We start from the raw sequence: 21,177 nt of genomic DNA, 5'->3' as shown, positions 1-21,177 counted from the left end.
TTTTAAACTTATATTAAGCTTGTGCGCCCCTTCAAAGATAAACAAATAAATAAAATTCCTAAAAAAAATAGTATTTAACTGGCTGTGTTATATTATTTTCGAAGGTGGTAGACCATAGAGAAGTATTGTCTTGTAAATATTGCCCTATTTACGCTTTAAAAAAATTTCTATTTAATATTCTCTTGTGATGTCTCAATAAAATGTATAGTTTTTACTTTTTTTGGACCTAATATAATGTGAAAACAATATTATATATGTTGTATTTCAGATATCCAAGTCTACGAATGACCTCTCAAAACAACCCCCACCTCAGAACCAGGCAAAACGGATTGTGGTTACTCCTAAGAGGGATCATATATTAAACAGACATGTAAGAGTTATCCGGATTTTATCTGATAACCAATATAAACATTTTGATATTTTCAGAATGTACCTCCCTCCAGAGCCAATTCTCTTCCAACGATCTCAGTTCCTCAAGCTACTTCGAACTCAAGACTGGATAAAGAAAATAGAAGTAAAAGAAGGTAAGTAAAATTAACACAAATATTGTTTATAAATAATTTAACAGGCAAGAACTTATTTATTGAGAATTAGGACACTATGTCTTTAATTAAATAATAAGTAGATAAATAGATATTATATGCTTAATTATTAAAAATACAAAGAAAAAAAGGTTTTAGAAAAATTATAATTTCACACCGTTAACGTTACCTTTCATAACTTAGTCATTAATGTGTCTTGGATTATGTTTTTATCTCATGTGGCTGTGCCAAGTCCATCTTCGTTTCCTTTTGCTTTAAAGTCTTCCATAATTACACAGGCACGGCCCACTTAACAAATATTTTAATCTGAAGTAGGAAAATATAATGTTATCTTCAACTAATTAAAAACTTTAAATGTAACTAGGTCGAAAAGGGTGAATAGTGTTGTTAATCAGTGGAAATCTAGTAATTAAGGGATAAATAAATCACACGGTTCAGTTAAGCATCATGAAACGACTGACTAGTTTATTAATATTGACAGTTTGACAAAGAATCTGGAGTGTAGTATAGGCAACACGGTACACAGCATATTAAGTATCTAAACAATAATATGTTTAGATCCTTAATATCAACAAAGAGTAGCGCGATTTTTAAAATATACCTTTTTTAAGCGAAACTGTTTGCACAATGCATATTTTAAATAAAAAAAATACATTATGCCAAGCCTAAAATAATTACCGAGTTTAAAAAACAAAAGTGTTGCTGGTGGTGGATTATACAGATCGTGTTTTCGTTCGTTACTTATAGGAAACCACATAGAGGCGACAGAGCACCGCCCCGGCCGGCCCAAGGACGGGATTAGTAAACATCTGACTTTCGTGGGAGCTGTGTTGTTTGGCGACAAAATGTCCCAAAATATTATGCGAAAATCCAGGCATTTTTAAAATATTTATTCTAATGCGGGTTTTACAGACATGACAATGTGTAAAACCCGCATAGAATTGTAATCTTAAAATGTTTAATATGCTGTGTTTTGCATAATGAAAATTAAAGCGTTATTCTAATAAAAAATAAAATATTAACTCTGATAAAAATATAATAAAAAATCAGAAATAAAACTCTAATAAACAAACTTAACAACATATTATTTTTTAAATAAAAGGCTCAAATAAACCGCCTTCTTTCGCTAAACAAAAACTTAACCTATCGTAAAAGCTATTTCGCACCTCCAAAAGAGTTTCAGGTAAAATGGAAGTGGCACCTTCGACAATTTTATTTCGCAACTCCTCTAAATTTGTTGGCCTACTAAATTCATGCTTGCGTTGATTGAAAAGGGAAAAGATGCGCAAATACTGTATAAAATTTCGTGACCGCGGCAGCCAGCCGTTCTTTGCTTTATCTAGCAATTTAGAAGCTAAAAGGTGGCGCCCCCATACGTAGGAATGATGAAACTCGCTTGGCAGCCTTGGTATTAAAAATTACGAGATATAATATCGCAGAGAAATGGGAGTTTTCGCATTGCGCTATTTCTGTTTGAGGACATATTCGCATATTCCATAGTATACATTTGGGAGAAAATATTGAAAGGTTTAGTTTCATATTTTGTTTTTTTTCTAATTTTTAAGTATAAAATCTAATAAGTAATATAATTTTGCTTATTTTTAAAAGTACAGTATATTATAGAGTTTGCCTACATTTCGGCAGAACCAGAGGCTGTTATTTTTTATACAAGGTGCAAAAATATACATATGGTAAAGTGTTTTAAGCTTTTGGGCCTACAGCTTATAAATTTAAAAAAAAAATACCTTGAAAAAAATTAACCTTAAAAACATATACAGGATGTTCCGTTGATCATGTTACAAACTTCTATGGCAGATAGAAAACGTCAAAAGAAAAATAAAAGTTCATATAAACATGGGTCCAAAAAAACTTCCTCAGGGAGCTAGAGCTCTTTGAAAATAACCTTTAAAAACTAGTTTTTTTTTTAATAGCTCCGGAAATACTTTAACTACCGCAACCAATTTTGGGAGGTAAATTATTGTTAGTAAGTTTATTCTTTTGAACCTACTAAATAAAAAAAATATTTACCAGGGGCTTCAGAATTAGGGGTAATTTAGTTTGGTAAATTTAGGCCCATTTCTTTAAGACTTTAATTTCTGCCCGTTTGGGTATTAGATTATGATGTTCCTATGCTTTTTACATAAAAAAGGTGCTCTTAGTAAAAATCGGTAAATGGCAAATATCACCGTTTTTGTGAAAATTAACGAAAAGCAAGTTATGAGATACAAAAATGAATTATCTATTATTATTAATAAACAATTAAAAAAAAAAATCTGGCGTAAATAAAAAATAAATGTTTAAAAAAAGTTAAGGTAGCCACTTTATTAAATTGGTACTCAAATTAATTAACTGTCACTTTAATTACCTTGAGGCATAAAATGTTTAAATGATTTTAAGTGTAATAAAAAACCAACAAATTAACAATTTTAGAAACGTAAACAAATTTTATTAAAGATTGGTATTACAAAAATAAACTTAAAATATTAATTGCTCAAAATGCCGGCCGCCGCGATCGATACATTTATTGTATCTACGCACCATATTAAGGTTGACGTGGTTAAGAATATCAGGCGTGGTTTGGATTACTTCAGCAGCTGCGGAAATTCTGGCCACCAGGTCTTCCTTTGACTCGACTGGAGTTTCACGAGACTTCATATGCCCCAAAGAAAAAAATCTTAGGGTGTCAAATCTGGTGAGCGCGCTGGCCAGGTGACAGGGCCTCCGCGGCCAATCCAGCGCCTTCCAAAATTTTCATTTATAAACTCGCGGACAATAAGTGGAAAATGAGCTGGCGCTCCATCGTGTTGTAGCCATAAGTTCTGTCGTATATTTAGGGGCAGATCATCTAATAGTTCTGGCAGTATATTTCTTTGAGAAATTAAATAAATATTTCCCGTTAAACGAGGAGGCAACATAATTGGACCAATTAATCGTTCTCCAACAATGCCGGCCCACAAATGATCGAAAACTTATGTTAATAGCTGCTAAAATGCATTGGTGGATTTTAGCAGCTATTGGTGGATGATGAATACCCATGGTATTATTCATCATCCACCACAATTAAAAATACCTTCTTTTGTAAATAAAGCCTCGTCAGTAAAAAGGATATATTTTGAAAATTGAGGTTCTTCTGTACACCGGTCAAGAAACCACTGGCAAAAATTCACGCGGGGCATAAAATCATTGGGTCCTAATGATTGCACCTTTTGCAGGTGGTAGGGCCGATGAAGCTGTTCATTAACAACGTTCCATACCCTAACATGATTTACATGCATCGCATCAGCAACTGCTCGAGTACTAACTGATGGGTTATCTTCAAATCGCTGAAGCACTTCTTCCTCAAAATCCGGGATTCGGATGTTCCTTTGCGCGCCATTATCTTGGCGTTTTATTTTAACAGAGCCAGTCTCCCTGAGCCGTTGATTGACCCTTTCAAAAAGTGTGTGAGCTGGGATTCGCCTTTCGGGAAACCACTCTTCATATAGTCCAGAAGCAGCTCTACCATTACATCGAACTTCCCCATAAATTAAAAGCATATCGGCGTATTCAGCAAAAGTGTAATCCATTACTTAACCGTAATAAAAAGGGAATTAATTTCATGTAAAAAATACTGACAGTGACAAATTTAAAAAATACTGACAGTGCCAATGAATTAGCATTATTATTATTATTAAAATAATTAATTCAAGATACAGCATCTTAGTTTGGTTTTAGTCAATTTCCACAAAAACGGTGATATTTACCGACTTTTACTAAGAGCACCTTTTTTTATGTAAAAAGTATAGGAACATCATAATCTAATGTCCAAACGGGCAGAAATTAAAGTCTTAAAGAAATGGGCCCAAATTTACCAAATACTCCCCTGATTCTGAAGCCCCTGGTAAATTTTTTTTTTTTATTTAGTAGGTTCAAAAGAATAAACGTACTAACAATAATTTACCTCCCAAAATTGGTTGCGGTAGCTAAAGTAGTTCCAGAGCTATTAAAAAAAAACTAGTTTTTAAAGGTTATTTTCAAAGAGCTCTAGCTCCCTGAGGAAGCTCCGGACCCATGTTTATATGAACTTTTGTTTTTCTTTTGACGTTTTCTATCTGCCCTAGAATTTTGTAACATGATCAACGGAACACCCTGTATATGTTACTCACCTTTAGATTGACTTTTATGTTTTATAGGGTAAGCTTTTAGCTGAAAACTTTTAAATGTATTTTTTTTAAATCTAAAAATGTCTATTGTAGATTTGATAAAGGTCAAGAATATGAAGACCGAAACGTTATTAAAATTATATGTTAAAGCAAGATAAATTTTATGTTTTAACAATTACCAATATCCAAGAAAATAATTTATTTTAAAAATACATAAGCAGCATACATAACCCAAAAACAATCCAACCCTATATATCCAACCAAAGAAAATGGTAAAATTGGATTATTTTTGGGTTAATATTCTGCTTTGATAAATAGCATCATATTTCTTAACTTGCCCGGGCATTGGGCATTATGAATAATCGCCATGTAATTACATTGTTCATAACATACGAGCCCCGTCCCACTTCAGTTGGCCCAATTGAAAATTCTTAATAATTTCTGTTTAAACCCCCCAAAAAACAGACAAATTTTATAGTGTTATATAGTTTTAAACAAATAATAAGCTTTACTTACTCTATAAACACAACAAAATGGGAAAGTAAACTCATTTATATTGAACATATATTTATTTTTTAAAACAGTCGCAATTCTTTGAGGCATGGTGTTTATTAAGTTCTGATACTACCCCTGATTAAAACTATCCCAAATTTCTTGCTAGTGGATTTCAGACCTAATGAATAGAACCCTTGTATATGCCTAAAGAGTTAAAATAAAATAAAAAATAGAAACAAGAAATTTATTTCTACTATTTAAAATATCATTCAAAAATTTATCAATCAACCAAAATCTAATTTTAGAGATAACACATAATGTTTATATGAGATACTTTTTGGTATTGTAATATTGTGGAATAAAGATTCGATAAAAGAATAATAAATTGATTTTTTACTAAGCGGGCCAACTAAAATAAGACGGGGCTCGTATATACTTTTAGCAGAAAATGTTACATAACGAAATAATCATAAATAAATGGTAGTAAAAGTATTTATTTAAAATTTTCTTTAAACAATCTTTATCAATATTTTTTATTTTATTTGTTTAAACATTGACTGAAGAGGCAAGATTTAATTTTCAGTCATTGATTAGATACAATACGTATTTTGCTATGCGGCTTCTTAGAAGTTTGTTTTTCTCTCGTTTGCTGGTATTTTTTAGTTTCCTATTTAAAAAAACTAAAAGAATTTTCAAAAAACTAAGAGAATTGTTTTTCCTCTTCCTAGTATTAGTACATCCCCGATAAGCACACTCGTTAATTTTGCTTGAATTTGACATAATTCAAAACAATAATAATACAAAATAATACGCCAAACATGCAAAAACTCCCTTAGACGATGCTGGCGAGCTCCGCTAAACAATAATGAGACACAAACGGCAAAAAGATTTCCGCGCGCGTTTGAGCGTGGCGCCATCTACCCGCCGCGCGCTTTTTGGGTCACGTTTTTGCCCGTAAATCTGCGTATCTTCTCGCCTCTTCAATCAACGATGCTTGTAAATGGTCTGCTTAAGGTAACTCCACAGATAAAAGTCATTTGGAGACAAATCTGGAGATCTAGGAGGCCATTTAATATCGCCAGTCCCACTAATAAGGCGGTTAGGAAAAGTATTTGTTAAAAATTCTTTTACCCTAGCAGCGTTATGAGCAGGACAGCCATCTTGCTGAAAATAAACCGATCCCAGGTCTACATCATGTAGGATTTGAATGGCAGGAAGAACTTGGTTTTGCAGCAACTCAAGGTAGGGGAAGTCTACCTAAAATAGGATACTTAAGACTTGGGCGTTAAAATTTTTTTCATAAATTAAATTAAAGGCGAAGTGAGACTGCCATTTAATTTTTGTGACATTACTTTATTAAACGTAGAAAAAACGTACCAAAATAACAGTACATTCTTCCAAAAAAAAAATAGTTAAATATGAAGAATATATCTCGTTTTAGAAACATAGTGGCGCTAAAATGGGATAGCCCTTATTTTTAAAATGGGATACGTTTTTCTTAACAAAAACAACGTGTACATATGAAAAAGTCATAGTCACTATCCGCGTTTCCACATACTTCGTGAAGCCACTTTTTACATGATTGAACCCATCCTTCTCCCTTTGTGTCTTTGGAGTAAGACCTCTTGCAGTAAAAACATGTGGGGTCGTCTTCATTCTCTGAACTGCTTGAGGTTTCTTCTTTAAATACGGCTCTGCTGACTCTTTTGGCTTTTCCTTTAACTTTCTGTTTATTTTTGTTTTTAGCCCTTCCTTCCAAACTGGCATTTAGTTCCTCTTTATAGGGTGTGCTGGTTAAAATTGCAGCTTTTCCTCTGTTCTTCCTAAAAGTTCTTTTTCTTTTGGTCGCTTTAGGGTAAAGGCAAATAGCAACAGGAGAAATAAATTTTGGTTTTTTTAGGTTGGCCAGGGGTTGGTTATCATCATTACTATCTGATTCTCTTCTAAAATTATTATTATATTCTGTGTGTGCCTTCTCGGTATGTCTGTTTGGGACGTAGAAGGAGGTGGAGTAACGCAATTTCTAGATTTAGGTGAGGTTGAATTGTTGTTAACAGTTTTAACTTTTGCTCAGATTTTGTTATAGGATTCGGTATTATTACATCACTAATTATGTTGACTCTACTGCATAAAGGTAAAATCACTAAACTCTGATCAGGCTCTGAAACTTCAGTGCTATCTGTCGGAGCAAACAATGAACTCTGTTCGGGCTCGGGAACATCAGTGGGATTTTCTGGAGCAAACACTAAATTCTGATCTGGAACATCGGTGGGAACTGCTGAAGCAAACATGTCTTCCGTAAACACATGTCTATTAATCGGAAAAAGTCCGCTTTTTTCGAAACCATGGAGTGCTGTTAAAGGATTTGCAGCCCTTAAATATGCTCTTCCAAACAATTTTGGCACGTGATAAATTGATATAACATGTCCTGGGTTGTTTCGTAAGTAAGTTTCAACTTCCTAACTATAAAAAGTAGAAAGAGGGGCCATAAATGAAACATCCAGGGGTTGCATTTTATGGCTGCAGTGTGGTGGAATACACAATATAGTCACACCATGTTCTCTTGCTTTGTCAATGACAGCTATGTTTTGCGTATGTGTTTTGTGACCGTCCAAAATTAGCAGCGATGGATTTTCATTTGACGAAGAAGTGCATTTTAAGAAATGGTCAAACCATTTCTCAAATAAATGAAGCTGCATCCAGCCGGACGGGTAACAAGCTGCTATGGAACCTGGGGGAGCCCCATTAAGAAACTCTGCCTTCATTCGAGCTCGAGGATAAATAACCATATGAACCTTCAGCATTCATGCAAATAACTGCGGTGCAAAGCGTACCTCTCTCGGCGGAAGTTAGCGTTCCTACTTATTTGCTTCCTCTTAAAGCGATCACTTTTGATGGTCGGCCTTGCACAGTGGTAACCCCTGTCTCACCTACATTCCACACTCTAACAGCAGAAAAATTATGTTTGTCTTGTAAGGCCTCATACATGTCAAAAAAGGAATATACATTTTGTTTATTGAATCCCCTGGCTCTTGCCGCCGATGTTTGTTCTGGTACCCTCAGAGATAAATTATTTCTTCTCAGAAATGAGTTAAGCCACACCCAGCCTGCTTTTTCTTTAGGGGGATTAAAAAAGTTTTTTAAATTATTACGGACTGCTAGTTGGTAAGCCAGTGATCTCACAGCACTTGTAGTCAAGCCAAATAGCATTGATTCCATATTTTTTATATCCGATACCAAATCACGTTCAATTTCTGGAGGAAGTCATTTGTCGGCTACCCAGGCCTTTTTTTGAACCTTGAACAACTTTATTAAAATTTTTAACTCTTCTTTCTAGTGTACTCTTTGGAACCGAAAAAACTTTTGACGCTTTCAGGTATCCATATTGTCCAGATGAAACCGATTCTATAGCTGCATCCATTGCTTCCTCACTCCAGGATTGCCTGTTAGTTTTCCTATGGTATGGCGACATCGTTGGGAATTTTGTTATCTAAAAAAATTAAAATGGCAATAATTTCTGGTCAATCACAAAAGAAATAAATAAAAAAAACTAAAACCTTTGAAGTTATTAACTTAAGTAAAATACAAATTTTTATTTATTTATTTGTTAAATTCAAATTCAAAATTGTTTATTTTGCCAAAAGTAAAAAATACACGTATCATTTAGTTACACATAATATACACAGTTAACAAAAAAGGACCAATTCACGATTACAAAACCGGTAACAGTGACCGCTGAGCGGACGCCTGCGAAAGGACCCTTAACCTAATAAATAGCTACTATAATAAATATAAAAAATAAATTAAAAAAATAGTACATATAAAGTATGCAAAGAGAAATAAATAAAAAACTACTTAATAAAATAATTCCCAAAAAAAAAAAACAAAAGAAAACAAAAAACAAAAATACAAATTAAAAGTAAGAGTTCTGAAGAGAATGGGAGCGCGCAGAAGGAAAACGAGTCTTGATGACAGTTAGATTTTAGGGATAAGTCAGGGCGTGGCAGAATATTAGTCAAAATAATTTAGTGATACCATTATTTTTATGCGTTAATATAAAACGGGATACAATTAATATATTGGTCTAAAATGGGATAGTGGATGTAGAATGGGGCGTTCTGTTTTATGCGTTATATTTTATTGCATAAACTACGTTTATTAAAATTAAAATATTTTTCACCACCTAACCTCAAATAATATTAGAACCGCTCTTTTACCAAGTATAAAACAACTGTTAGAACTATTATATTACATGCTTTTATTATTAAAATATAGCTACACAAAGGTGTTATACTTACGATTTTTTAACGCAGATATTACAAAAAACTACAAGAAAATAATTTCACGTTTGTAACAACAATATCAAAGAGCCGAAAATGCCGGGAATTTCTGTGCAGCAAGTAAACATTCTAAGGACCTTAGTTATGCGTTCATTCGTCAGATGTCCCACAAGACGGCAGCAATATGGCTGGTATCTCGTATTATCAAGTATCCCATTTTAAATAGAATTCCCCTACTTTTGGGCGTTTAAAGTGCCATCAATAAAAAATGGCCCTATAACATTGTCGCCCAAAATACCTGCCCAAACATTCAATTTCTGAGGATACTGGGTACGAAACTGAAAACTTCTGTGCTCGTTTTCCTGAGACCAATAACGAACAATGGAAGGATTGTGTTTGCCATGTAATGGAAAAGAAGATTCATCAGAAAACAAAATATTTTTTTAAAAATATTCGTTTTCATTTGCCTTTTCCATCATGGTTTCACAAAATTCCATTCTTCGCCACTGGTCTTCAGGAAATATTTCCTGAGTTTTTGAATACTTGAAACATTTGAACCCATATTTTTTCCAGATGCGAGCAACAGTTTTATTGCTCATTCCCAGTTCCTTTCCAACACTTCTAGTGGACCGTGTCGAATCAAGTTCTACGGTACTGCAAACCATTTCTTCCCGCCGTATTATATCCTGGACCACTTCAACAGGTGGTTCTCGACGTTTTGTGTGGCATTTTTTACAATCTTGAAGACAAAAAGATGTCTCAAAATTTGTAACCACATTTAAAACCGTTTTTGCACAAGGAATCGGTCTATTCGCAAATGTCACTGAAAACAAATCTCTACATTGTACTGCCGAATTGCCTCCGTAAAACCATTTAATTAGTTGAACTCTTTCTGAAGGGGTATAAACAGCCATAGTGAAAAAAACACAAAAATAACGCTCAAAAATTATTAACGCAACGTGCAGTAACACAGCAAAGTGAGGTCTGCTGACTCCCGGTTTAAAAAATAAAAACGAAAAATTCCGCCGCCTGCAAACCGCAACCAAGCGGTGTTGCCATTATTTTGGGTAATACGTAGCTCACGATAACACGATCTGCATACTCAAGAAACGTGAATTCTATATTATGCCTTAATTCAAATTAAATTCACCAAGAAATCCAAAAATCAATAAATTATTATCGAAATAAAGGATCAATATAGGTATTAGCAACGTGAAAGTGCAATGTATTAGCAAGGTGCGTTTAGAAAACCAAAAAATGCCGATAAAAACATGTTTGTTTACATTCTTTTTTAGGTGGTTTTTTTAAGAACCGCGCCGCATTTTTTAAACATGTACTTTTTCAGATTAAACAACTTAAAATGGAACTTCTCTGTTGTTTGAGTAACTGTCGCATCGCTGAAAAAAACGAACATATCATGGTTCTTTTTAATTAAAATAAAACATTCCTTAATTTTTTTTCTCCAAAACGGTTTATTTTATCGATAATGAACAAAAGTGCCTTTTCTTTGGTTTCAGGTTCAAGCTATCCATATTTATTATTTCATAGTCTTTATCAAACAGGATGTTAAAAATTTAAGCATTATAGCATTACAACCTTAGTCAGCCTCTGGTAAAACAAAACAAGGTAAATGTGTTTTAAGGACTCTGTTTTAAGAAGTCCTTAGTAGTTATGTTTACGTTGATCACGTAAAATTTTTATTAAATTATACCAAGTACTTCAAAAGTTATTCAAGAAAAACCGATTTCCAGCGGCGTTAAGGGGCCGTATCTTCGTAGGAAGAGCCTATAGGTAATTTTTATATAGGCAAGTTCCATATAATTTTTTTTATTTTTTACCCGAATCCGAGAGATTTCCTACATTTTCCGGGACACCCGGTATACTAAAAATGTCTGTAGAAATGTATGACGTCTAATCATGCGTGAAGCGCTTTAGATCTTGCAGTGCCCTGACAGTAGGAGTCATTGAATGTTAAGAATATGAACACTGACCTGGCTAAAGATTGCTTGGTTTTCCATGATGTAAGCTGCTTCCAGGTATCGTTTTTCTTCCAGTGTTACTCCTTGCACAAAATATTTGCTTCTGTTCAATGTGAGTTGTGGTCATTGAACCAAGCGTGTTCTGCTATTCCTGATTTGGAAACCTCTTCTGTTCAAGTCTACTTTCGATGTTCTTTTGTTCTCACTTCCATGGTTGCCTGGTGGTTCCAATCTTTATCTTACTTATAATCACTATCCACATTTACAGGTGATTTGGTATACGCAGTTCATGGTGCCTATTAGGCATTCTGACTTGGTCCTCGATGACTAAACCTCGTAATATACAACTATTATAACATCGGTAGTCTTCGAAGTCAAAGCTGTCTAGATGTTAACTTTTCTGGAAGTTGTGCTTCCCTTTCCCTTGATGTACGGAATCGTCACAAATCAATGGCTCTTTCCTTGTAATCTCTGCTGCTTTCCTAATAGTTGTCTTTATTAGTTTCATTAGATACCCGTTCTGCTGTCTTTGGCGATGTTTTCGATTTCCCTGCTGAGGTCAACACTGTTATTGCATATTGTAACTGCCCTCCTATAGATGCTTTTAATAACTCCCAAAACGTTGAATTGGCATGATTGTTAAGTTGTAGTGTAGGTATTGTCCAGGGTGTGTTGGCTTGTGATAGACTGATATCCTTGGGCATTGTTGTTCTTTGCAACAAGATTTAAGAAGGCCAGTGCTGACTCAGTTGCGAACTCCATCCTTGAATATAGCGTGTACCTCGAACCATTCATGTACACTACCGCTCAAAAGTATTTGCCAACATATGACTGTTTTAAAGTTATAACTAAGAATAATAAACCCATCAGTTATTCTTATGAAACGGTTTATTTATAACAAAATGAATATAAACAATGTATTTTTCAATTAATTAAATTTAAGAAAATCAAATTTTGGATTCATCTACATGTCCGCCTCGATTTTTAAAAACAGCTTCACAGAGTTTCGGTAGTCTTCTAATTAATTTGTCCAAAGTTTCCTGAGGTATTTTGTGCCACTCTTCTTGGATGATCCTCCACAAGTCTTCTTTTGATGTGGGGCATGATTTTCGCACTTGTCTATCCAGTTCATCCCACAGTAATTCGATAGGATTGAGGTCCGGTGATTGTGGGGGCCATACCATAACTTTCAGAAGATGTTGCCTTTGTAATTGACCTAAATATTGCTTGCACAATTTTGACGTGTGCTTGGGGTCATTGTCATGTTGAAAGATGAAGTTTTCCCCAATTATTCGAGTACCAGAAGAAAGTACATTGTCACTTAAAATTGTTTTGTAACCCTCTTTTCGAAGAATTCCCTCTATTCTAATTAGATCGCCCACTGCAGATCCTCCGAAAAAACCCCACACCATCACCGAACCACCAACGTGTTTAACTGAGGCCACTGTACAGTTCTCAGCGACCCTTTCATTGGCATAACGGCGAACAAAAACTCGCCTCTTCGTTCCAAAAACCTCGAATTTCGACTCGTCACTCCAGAGAACTTCTTCCAGTCCATTATTTGTGTGATTGGGCCCACTCAAGTCTTTTCTTCTTATTAACATCCTTCAGTAGCGGTTTTGATACAGCTAAACGTCCTTTAAGACCAGCATTAGATATAAAGTCGCCGTTTTACTGTCGAAACACTGACCGCTTTTTTAAGCTCCTTGTTGATTTTTGCTGTGATATCAGGGGCGGTAAGGCGTCTATTGCGTTTGTTTGTAATTATAATATTTAAATCCTCCTTTGAAGTTTTTGCCTTTGGCCTTCCCGATCGAGGTTTGTTGCTAATAGTCCCTTCTCTGGTGAATTTCACTAAAAACCTTGGTCACAAAAACACTCAAAAACCATTTTAGAAATTATTATCAGTGAGTTAGTTAATCGATTTTTAATTTTTATTGTTGATTTTCTAATCAATAAGAATTTGTCTCGTGAGGAATTTGTTAATTTGTTGATATGATATATGCCCTTGGAGCTGCTGAAAGAAATAACCTTTTGGCATCTAGAATTTATGCGCAACTTTACCCTGCACGCCGCACGGAAATTTTGAAAACATTATACCAAAGTAAAGTACTCTTTTTGCCTCACATTTTAGTACCATAATATACAGGGCGTACCATTTTAAAAAAAATCATATTTTATAGTAACTTTTTTGTGACTAGTACACCCAGTATACATAAAAAAAATTTTAGTTCGTAGGTTTTTGTCAACCCTACAACTTTGCTGTAGAATGTTTTGCTCTAGTCTGTGAGCACAAATGATGCTATCTTTAGCTTTCTAGAGCACCTGTACAACCGACTGAATGTTGGTGAAGTTGCAGCAGCGGTATTCTGTGACTTGTCCAAGGCATTTGACTGCGTGAGTCACAGAGTGCTGCTGATGAAACTGGAGCTCTATGGTTTCAGAGGAACTGCCCTTGAGTGGTTTCGTTCCTACTTATCAAATCGTGTCCAGGCTGTCAAATTTAATGGTGGTATCTCTAAGGAACTTAATATAAATGTGGGTGTTCCGCAAAGATCAGTACTTGGTCCTTTACTTTTTCTCATTTATGTGAACGATCTGCCACAATTGCAGGTGACTGGCAAATTTACATTGTTTGCCGATGATACCACCATCCTCTGGCACGACTCTGATGTTTCTCAAATGGAGGCCAATATACGTGCAGATTTGTTAAAAATAAAAGACTGGTGTGATGCAAATTTTTTTGACATTTAATGTTTCCAAAACAAACATCCTTAATTTTAAATGTAATACAAATGATATATGTTTGAATAATGAAGCCATCACCATGCCACCGTTCAGTAAGTTTTTGGGTCTTTCCATAGACAAGTTCCTTAAATTTGAAGACCATATTGTGAATGTATGTAGAAAAGTCTCATCAGGCTGCTACGCCCTAAGGGTTATTGCCACCAGTCTTAATTTCTCCATCGCCAGATCTGCATACTTCGCGATTATCGAGTCGCACCTTCGATATGGAATTTGCTTTTGGGGTTCATGTTCAAATTCACTTTTTAGTTCAGTGTTTGTACTCCAGAAAAGGGCCATTAGATATCTAGTGCCAAGCCTCGTGACTCATGTCGCCCGCTTTTTGTAAGTCATAATATTTTAACCCTGTGTTGTATCTTTATTCTGGAAACAGTTTGCTTAGTTTTTAGAAAATATAAACAGGAACTCCACTTAGGAAGCCACTATAATACGCGACAAAATTATTTGTTGAGGCTACCCATTCCTCATGTTGAACTTGTCCGTAGCTCTATCATATATGGAGGTAGAAAGCTGTTTAATAAACTTCCACTAGAAATAAGACAACTTAAGACTGAAAAAAGCCTACGTACAAGGACGAAAATATTTCTTGCTAGTAAAGCGTACTATAGTTTAAGTGAATTTTTTAATGATTAGCATTTAAGTATTTTTCAAAGTTTTATATAATTTTATTTTATTTTAAATTAGTTTCTCGTTTTTATTCATTTAATGTACAGTCTATTGGCTTTGTCTACAACTTCTATGTTTATATTGACAATAAAGCATTTTTGAGTTTGAGTTTGAGTTTACCTCGTATAGTTAAGGTGCTATCTTAGCCGTACACCTTGTTGGCACACCCTGTATATATTATAGACATCGAAACGTCGACAAAATATATAATTGATTGTAGTTTTTTTTACCTATATTCAACAAAAGCAAAAATTAAGAAAAATAAATACAATAATATTTCATTTAGTTTTGGTCTCTTTACATTTGTTGCTTGTACCGACATTGTCAACTTTTTTGTTTAAACAAAACACTGAAATATAAAAAAAACATTACGCACCAAGCATTGTTTTATAGTAATCTTTACCTTTAACGCTTCACCAAACGTGAAAATAGGAAAAAGTGCTAGAACAAAGTTTTTCTTCTTTTCTTTCGATTAAATTAAAATCGATATCGATTGTATTATTAGATTTTATTGTTTTTTTTTTGATCGTATATATTTTGATGCATTTTCTTGAATAATAATTAATTTATTTTGATTATTTTCAGACCCTCGCTTAAATCAATCAGCCCTAGAGTTGAGGCATCTATAGACTTATCACAAGAGCGCCCCACTGAGACGAGAAATTCTTTATCACCTCAAATAGTTAAGACACTTAAAGAAAAGGGGGTCAGTATTAGGCGGAATGTAAGCCAAGGTAAAATATAACAGTATTGGTATGTTTTTATTTTTTATTATACAGGATCTTAGTAAATAAGTGCGACAAACTTCAGAGGGTGATTCTCCATGGAAAAATAATGACAGCTTGCTATATAAACGTATGTCCGCAAATGCTTCATTTTCCGAGATACGGGGTGTTACAGTTTTTCTTAAAAATTGACGATTTACTTATTGCTTTGAAACCGGTCGAGATATGCAAATGAAATTTGGAGGGTTTTAAGAAGTTATCGCGCATTTTTTGACATGCAATTAAAAATGTTATGTTCATCATTATGGTAATGATCTCAATTTTTTTAAAGAAAAAATTGGTACGCCACTGAGATATTTCAAATTAAAACTAATTTTTGAATTCTTCGTTCAATTCGTAACAAAAAACCTCTCTTATCTTTTTTTCGTATGTGGCGTCGTTTTTATGCAAAAAAAAATCTTGACGCGTATTTTTCATTTCTTTAATACATTATCTAGTAGGCTACTGTCAACATTTATCTAAAATTAAATACAAAATGTCAACATTCATCTGCGAAATACGAAATGTCAAATTAGCGTTCCTTCACTATTAACTTTAATATAATTAATAAGTAATTAATTTTTCTTTTATTGAAAAAAATTGAAAGTTTTACAAGTGTAGAACTGTCAGCTATGCATTTTATCTATGACCGAAGTAATGGAAATGGTTGGCAAGCTCGACGATTGTATGCTGAGTTGTGTCCAGGACGTAGAGTACCCCATCACACAATATTTGCTCGTCTTCACCAACGTTTGCATGAAAATGGTACGTTTAAGCAACAAACGGCTGACTGCGGGCGCCCTCGACAAGTAAGAACGGTGCAACTAGAAGAAGCAGTTCTAGAGTTAAGTGCGGACTCACCTGAAACAAGTACTCGAAAAATTGACAACAAATTGAACGTAAGCAACTTCACTGTATTCATATTCAACGTGCAAGCTCTACTACCTAGAGACTTTTTCCCCGTCTATTTTTGCCAATGGATTTTTCATCAAATCGCTCAAATTCCTAATTTTTTAAATGGTATTTTGTTTACTAATGAGTCTACTTTTCGAGGACATTGCGTACGAAATTTCCATAACAATCACGAGGAGAATCCACATGGAATCTTTGAGGCTCATTTTCAGCATCAGTTTTTAGTAAATGTATGGCTTGGATTAATTGACGATCATTTAATCGCCCGATATTCCCTCCCAGAACGCCTAACAGGAGAATCTTACCTTCATTTCCTACAGGAAGAGTTACCTGTTCTTTTTGAAGGAATTCCTCTACAGCTGAGGCAACACTTATAGTTCATGCATGATGGTGCACCAGCCCATTTTAGTATCAATGTACGTAATAACTTAGATACAGTATTTCCAAATTGTTGGATAGGTAGGGAAGGTACAGAACATTAGCCTGCTCGATCGCCAGATTTAAATCCTCTAGATTTTTGCATTTAGGGTTTTCTTAAGTCATTAGTTTATTTCACTCCCGTCGAAAATGTTGATGACCTGAAGAATCGAATTATAGCCGGCTGTGAGATAATAAAAAATACATTAGGAATATTTGCGCGAATACGAGAATGAATGAGGCGAAGAGTTGAATCTTGTGTAACGTCTGAGGGAGGTCATTTTGACCATGTTGTAGTTTTGCGCCTATTTAACATTTTAGTATTGGTATTTTCTTTTATTGTTCTGGTTTAATGTTATTGTATTAGATAGTTCTTGATAATGTATTCAAGAAATGAAAAATACGCGTCAAGATGTTTTTTTTGCATAAAAACGGCGCTACATACGAAAAAAAGGTGAGAGAGGTTTTTTGTCACAAATTGAACGAGGAATTCAACAATTATTTTTAATTTAAAATATCTCAGTGGCGCACCATTTTTTTCTTTAAAAAAATTTATATCATTACCCGTATGCGCGCCGCGCCAATGGCGAACATAAAATTCATGTCAAAAAATGCACGATAACTACCTTTTAAAACCCTCGAAATTTCATTTGCATATGTCAACCAGTTTCAGAGCAATAAATAAATCATCAATTTTTAAGAAAAACTTTAAAGCCCGTGTATCTCGGAAAACGAAGCATTTGCAGACATAAGTACGTTTATATAGCAAGCTGTTTATTTTTCCATGGAGAATCACCCCCTGAAGTTTGTCGCACTTATTTACTAACACCCTGTTATTGAATTTGAATGTAATTTACGACATAAACCGCATATATCGAAAATATGCGCGACAAATCAATAAAAAGCAAGATAAAGTATATAGGGTGGTTCAAATTCTAGCCAATAATCTACTCTGACATTGTAAGAGATATTAGGGACATACAGGGTGATTGATGGTTGATGGTACCTTAGACGTTTACGGAGAACGGAAAATAATTTTTTTTTGAAAATTTGGCAACATGGGTTTTAGCTGATGATCTAACGATTAAAAAATATTTTTAGCGATGCAGCGTTGCCGCTTATACCAAAAAGTAGTAGCAACTTTGTTATTTTAAATAGAATACCCTGTATATTTTTTTATTTTCCGATCCGCTGTCACTTTATGATTGGTTTTGTATGAGGTATTCGTATACCTATCTTTAGTGGTTTTCGAGAAATTAATTATTTTCTTTATTTTTTGACCAAAACATAGCTCCAAATAAATTTGTATTGTCCACTGGAACGCGCAGAACCTTGAAATTATAAACATAATTTATGGAAGTATTGTACATTATTTTTCACTATGAAAATTTGTTGTACGTTATACAGGGTTGCTCAAAATTAGTGATTTTACCGCTAGATACAAAAATGGTATAAAGTGCATTTTTTTAAATGGAACACACTGTATATTATAACATATTCTAAAAGGAAATTAAAATCCCTGTCTAAAGAGGTATTATGTTCCTATATCGAAGTAGTTCGGTTTCGGAAATAAAAGCAATTTTCTGTAAAAATCGGAATATTTTGACATATTTGCTTTAGTTGGCCATGAAAGGTCATGATGAAACAATGCTATGCTATTGATGTTTGACAGTGACATTTAGTTGATTAATAGTAAATACGCTTGGGTGTTTTTTTAAAATAGTGACCTAAAAATTTATTAAAATGGAAAGAAATAGTTATTCAAATGAAGTTTTGATGAATCTATTTATTATTCATGGACAAGGTGACAAAATTGTAGCAAGAACATGCAGAAAGTTCAATGAAATGTAGCCGAATTTACAAAAAAATGGATAAAAGAAAATTTGTGCGAATACAAAATAACTTTATACAATTTGGTACACAACTTAAAAATGATACAAGATTATAAGTAATTTACAATAAATTTTCAAAATGATTGCCATTGACTTCTAAGCAATTCAAAATCCTGCGTTGTACAGCATGTGTTGTCGCTGCTTGTATTTCAGAAGGATCTAGTTGACCAATGCAATTGATAACTCGTTGACGTAGTTCCTGTTTACCTGTGTCTTGTATATCATTTGCTTCAAATTACCCCAAAAGTAAAAATCAAGTGGTGTAAGATCAGGTGATCTCGCAGGCCAGTCCCATGGTCCCAAGCGCTTAAACCAGCGATCATCGAATTTCTCAAATAACTCACGTGTCACCTCCTCAGTGCAATGAGCAGGTGCCCCATTCAATTGGAACCAGCAAGTCCGATATTCTTCAAGCGTTAAATTTTCCCAGAAACCGCGACATATTACAGGATACGATGTTACCTTATGCTGAAAAAGAAATGCCGCTTTTGTGGAGATATCAACAAGATATTGATCCCAAACACTCAACCCGCTTGAAAAAGTTGGTTTTTAGAGAAAAGCGTTGAATACCGAGAGTGTCCTCAATCGTCGGAGCTAAATCCGATTGAACACCTTTGGGAACGCTTAAAATTAGGGAAAGAATAATACATAATGAAAATCATTTATGGGAGGTTTAACATGAGTTATGAGTGGAAGAGCTGAATATTCCAGTTGAAGTGTGTCAGAATCTTGTAGATTCAATGCCAAGAAAAAGTTATTAAGGCAAAGGATTTTTCAACAAAATATTGAATTTTGCTTTTTTAATTTGTGTAAATTTAAAAAATTTTGTAGTCTTTCTATACATTTGCTCACAGATTTTTTTTTGTTTCATAAGATCCCATTGTTTTAATTTGTATTTTTATTTCTCGAATAAAAGTTCATTTATTTAGTTGTGTTGGTTTATATCTTGACGTAAAATCTGTCAGACTTAGGGATTCATAATAAGTTACTTATTTTATTGAATATTTCGTCCCTTATAGCAAAAATCAAATTAGAAAATAGCATCTCACACGTTCAAAAAATCGGAAACAAAGAAGAAAATAGACTTATTCACGTATTTAGAAGAAATATGAACTTAAATTTTTAATGATACCTTTCTTTATACTTAATTTAAGTTCAATAAGTTTTAAATATAATAATTTACTTAAGGTATAAAAGATTTTTTTATATACCTAGGAGCTGATGTTTAATCTACTAATCTCTGAGCTCGTTTCTTCTTTTTAATATCCTACCTAACTTTGTTGTGATTAAATATTAAAATTAAAAACGATAAAAACAACGAGAAGACCTACTTTTTTAAAAAAAATATCTAATTTGAACCAACGTTTCGGTAGTTATATCTACTACCGTTATCAAGGTAAATAAAGTTAAATTAAAATAAATATATGAACAAAATATACTTATCTTTTAAATTTCTCGTTAATACTTCCTTCAAAACTCCTTCCTAACTCGACAATATTTTAAATACTTTTTTATATAGAAATCCATTTTTAGCAAAGAAATCCATGTATTATTAAAATCAACCAATAAAAGTAGCTAAACATTTATCTTCATTTAACATTATAAATGCACTATCCTTTAATTTAGGTAATTTTGAAATAGGTTCCTTGAATTAGTAAAATCTGTTATTGATGAACAGTTATTAAAGATATATACAAAAAAATCTTTCCATACTTTTGTCCATGACTGTACGTCTATTTTGCAATTTTGGTATTCGGAGAACTAATCGTATCTTTCAAAAAGCCTCGGTGTAATGTGACAAACAGAAAAATAACAAATTTGGCTTTTAAATAATTTTTTATCAAGACTTAGTATACTCGAAACCTTTTGCAAAATGATTTTCCCATAGTCGCTAGATGCAATCTACATAGAACCACCCGGTATACCAATCTGCATCTTTGATTATTATAATTTGCCTAATTTGAAATGCAAATTGATTCATTAAAAGCTACATGCGACCACGGTCTTTATAAATTGAATCAATGTGCAACAAAAATAGCCTAGGTAAATTATTAAATGTGTTTTTTTTTTCAGATGTAATCAAGCTGGATTGACGTTCTTTGTGCTCTAGTTAAATAAAGTTAGTTTTATTCAGTTTTGTATTGTTACAAAGTCACTTAACTATATTATAATTTTGTTAATTTACGATCTAAACAAACCACAAGTTGTAATAGTATATCATATATAATTGAATTATAATATATAATTTATTCAATTATAAGATTTCTAAAATCAATTTTTGTT

At 33.6% G+C, this 21,177-nt stretch overlaps 1 protein-coding gene across 6 annotated transcripts in view; it reads left to right on the top strand.

The window, feature by feature from the left end:
• Positions 1-21,169, top strand: part of LOC126736366 (transcriptional regulator ATRX-like) — a 292,446-nt gene extending 271,277 nt beyond the window's left edge. For 5 of the 6 annotated variants that reach the window (XM_050440688.1, XM_050440690.1, XM_050440687.1 and 2 more), the window contains 4 exons: positions 269-370; positions 427-524; positions 15,495-15,643; positions 20,968-21,169. In XM_050440688.1, the coding sequence (XP_050296645.1) occupies positions 269-370; positions 427-524; positions 15,495-15,643; positions 20,968-20,987 (369 nt within the window). In that variant the 3' untranslated portion in view covers positions 20,988-21,169. Of the gene's footprint in view, positions 1-268; positions 371-426; positions 525-15,494; positions 15,663-20,967 lie in introns of all 6 variants that reach the window. The other variant, XM_050440686.1, reaches the window with a different exon arrangement.
• Positions 21,170-21,177: the final 8 nt, after the last annotated feature.

This window comes from Anthonomus grandis, chromosome 5 (genome assembly GCF_022605725.1).
Source record: "Anthonomus grandis grandis chromosome 5, icAntGran1.3, whole genome shotgun sequence".
NCBI classification, from domain to species: domain Eukaryota; kingdom Metazoa; phylum Arthropoda; class Insecta; order Coleoptera; family Curculionidae; genus Anthonomus; species Anthonomus grandis.
This window is presented reverse-complemented; position numbering and strand designations above follow the sequence as displayed.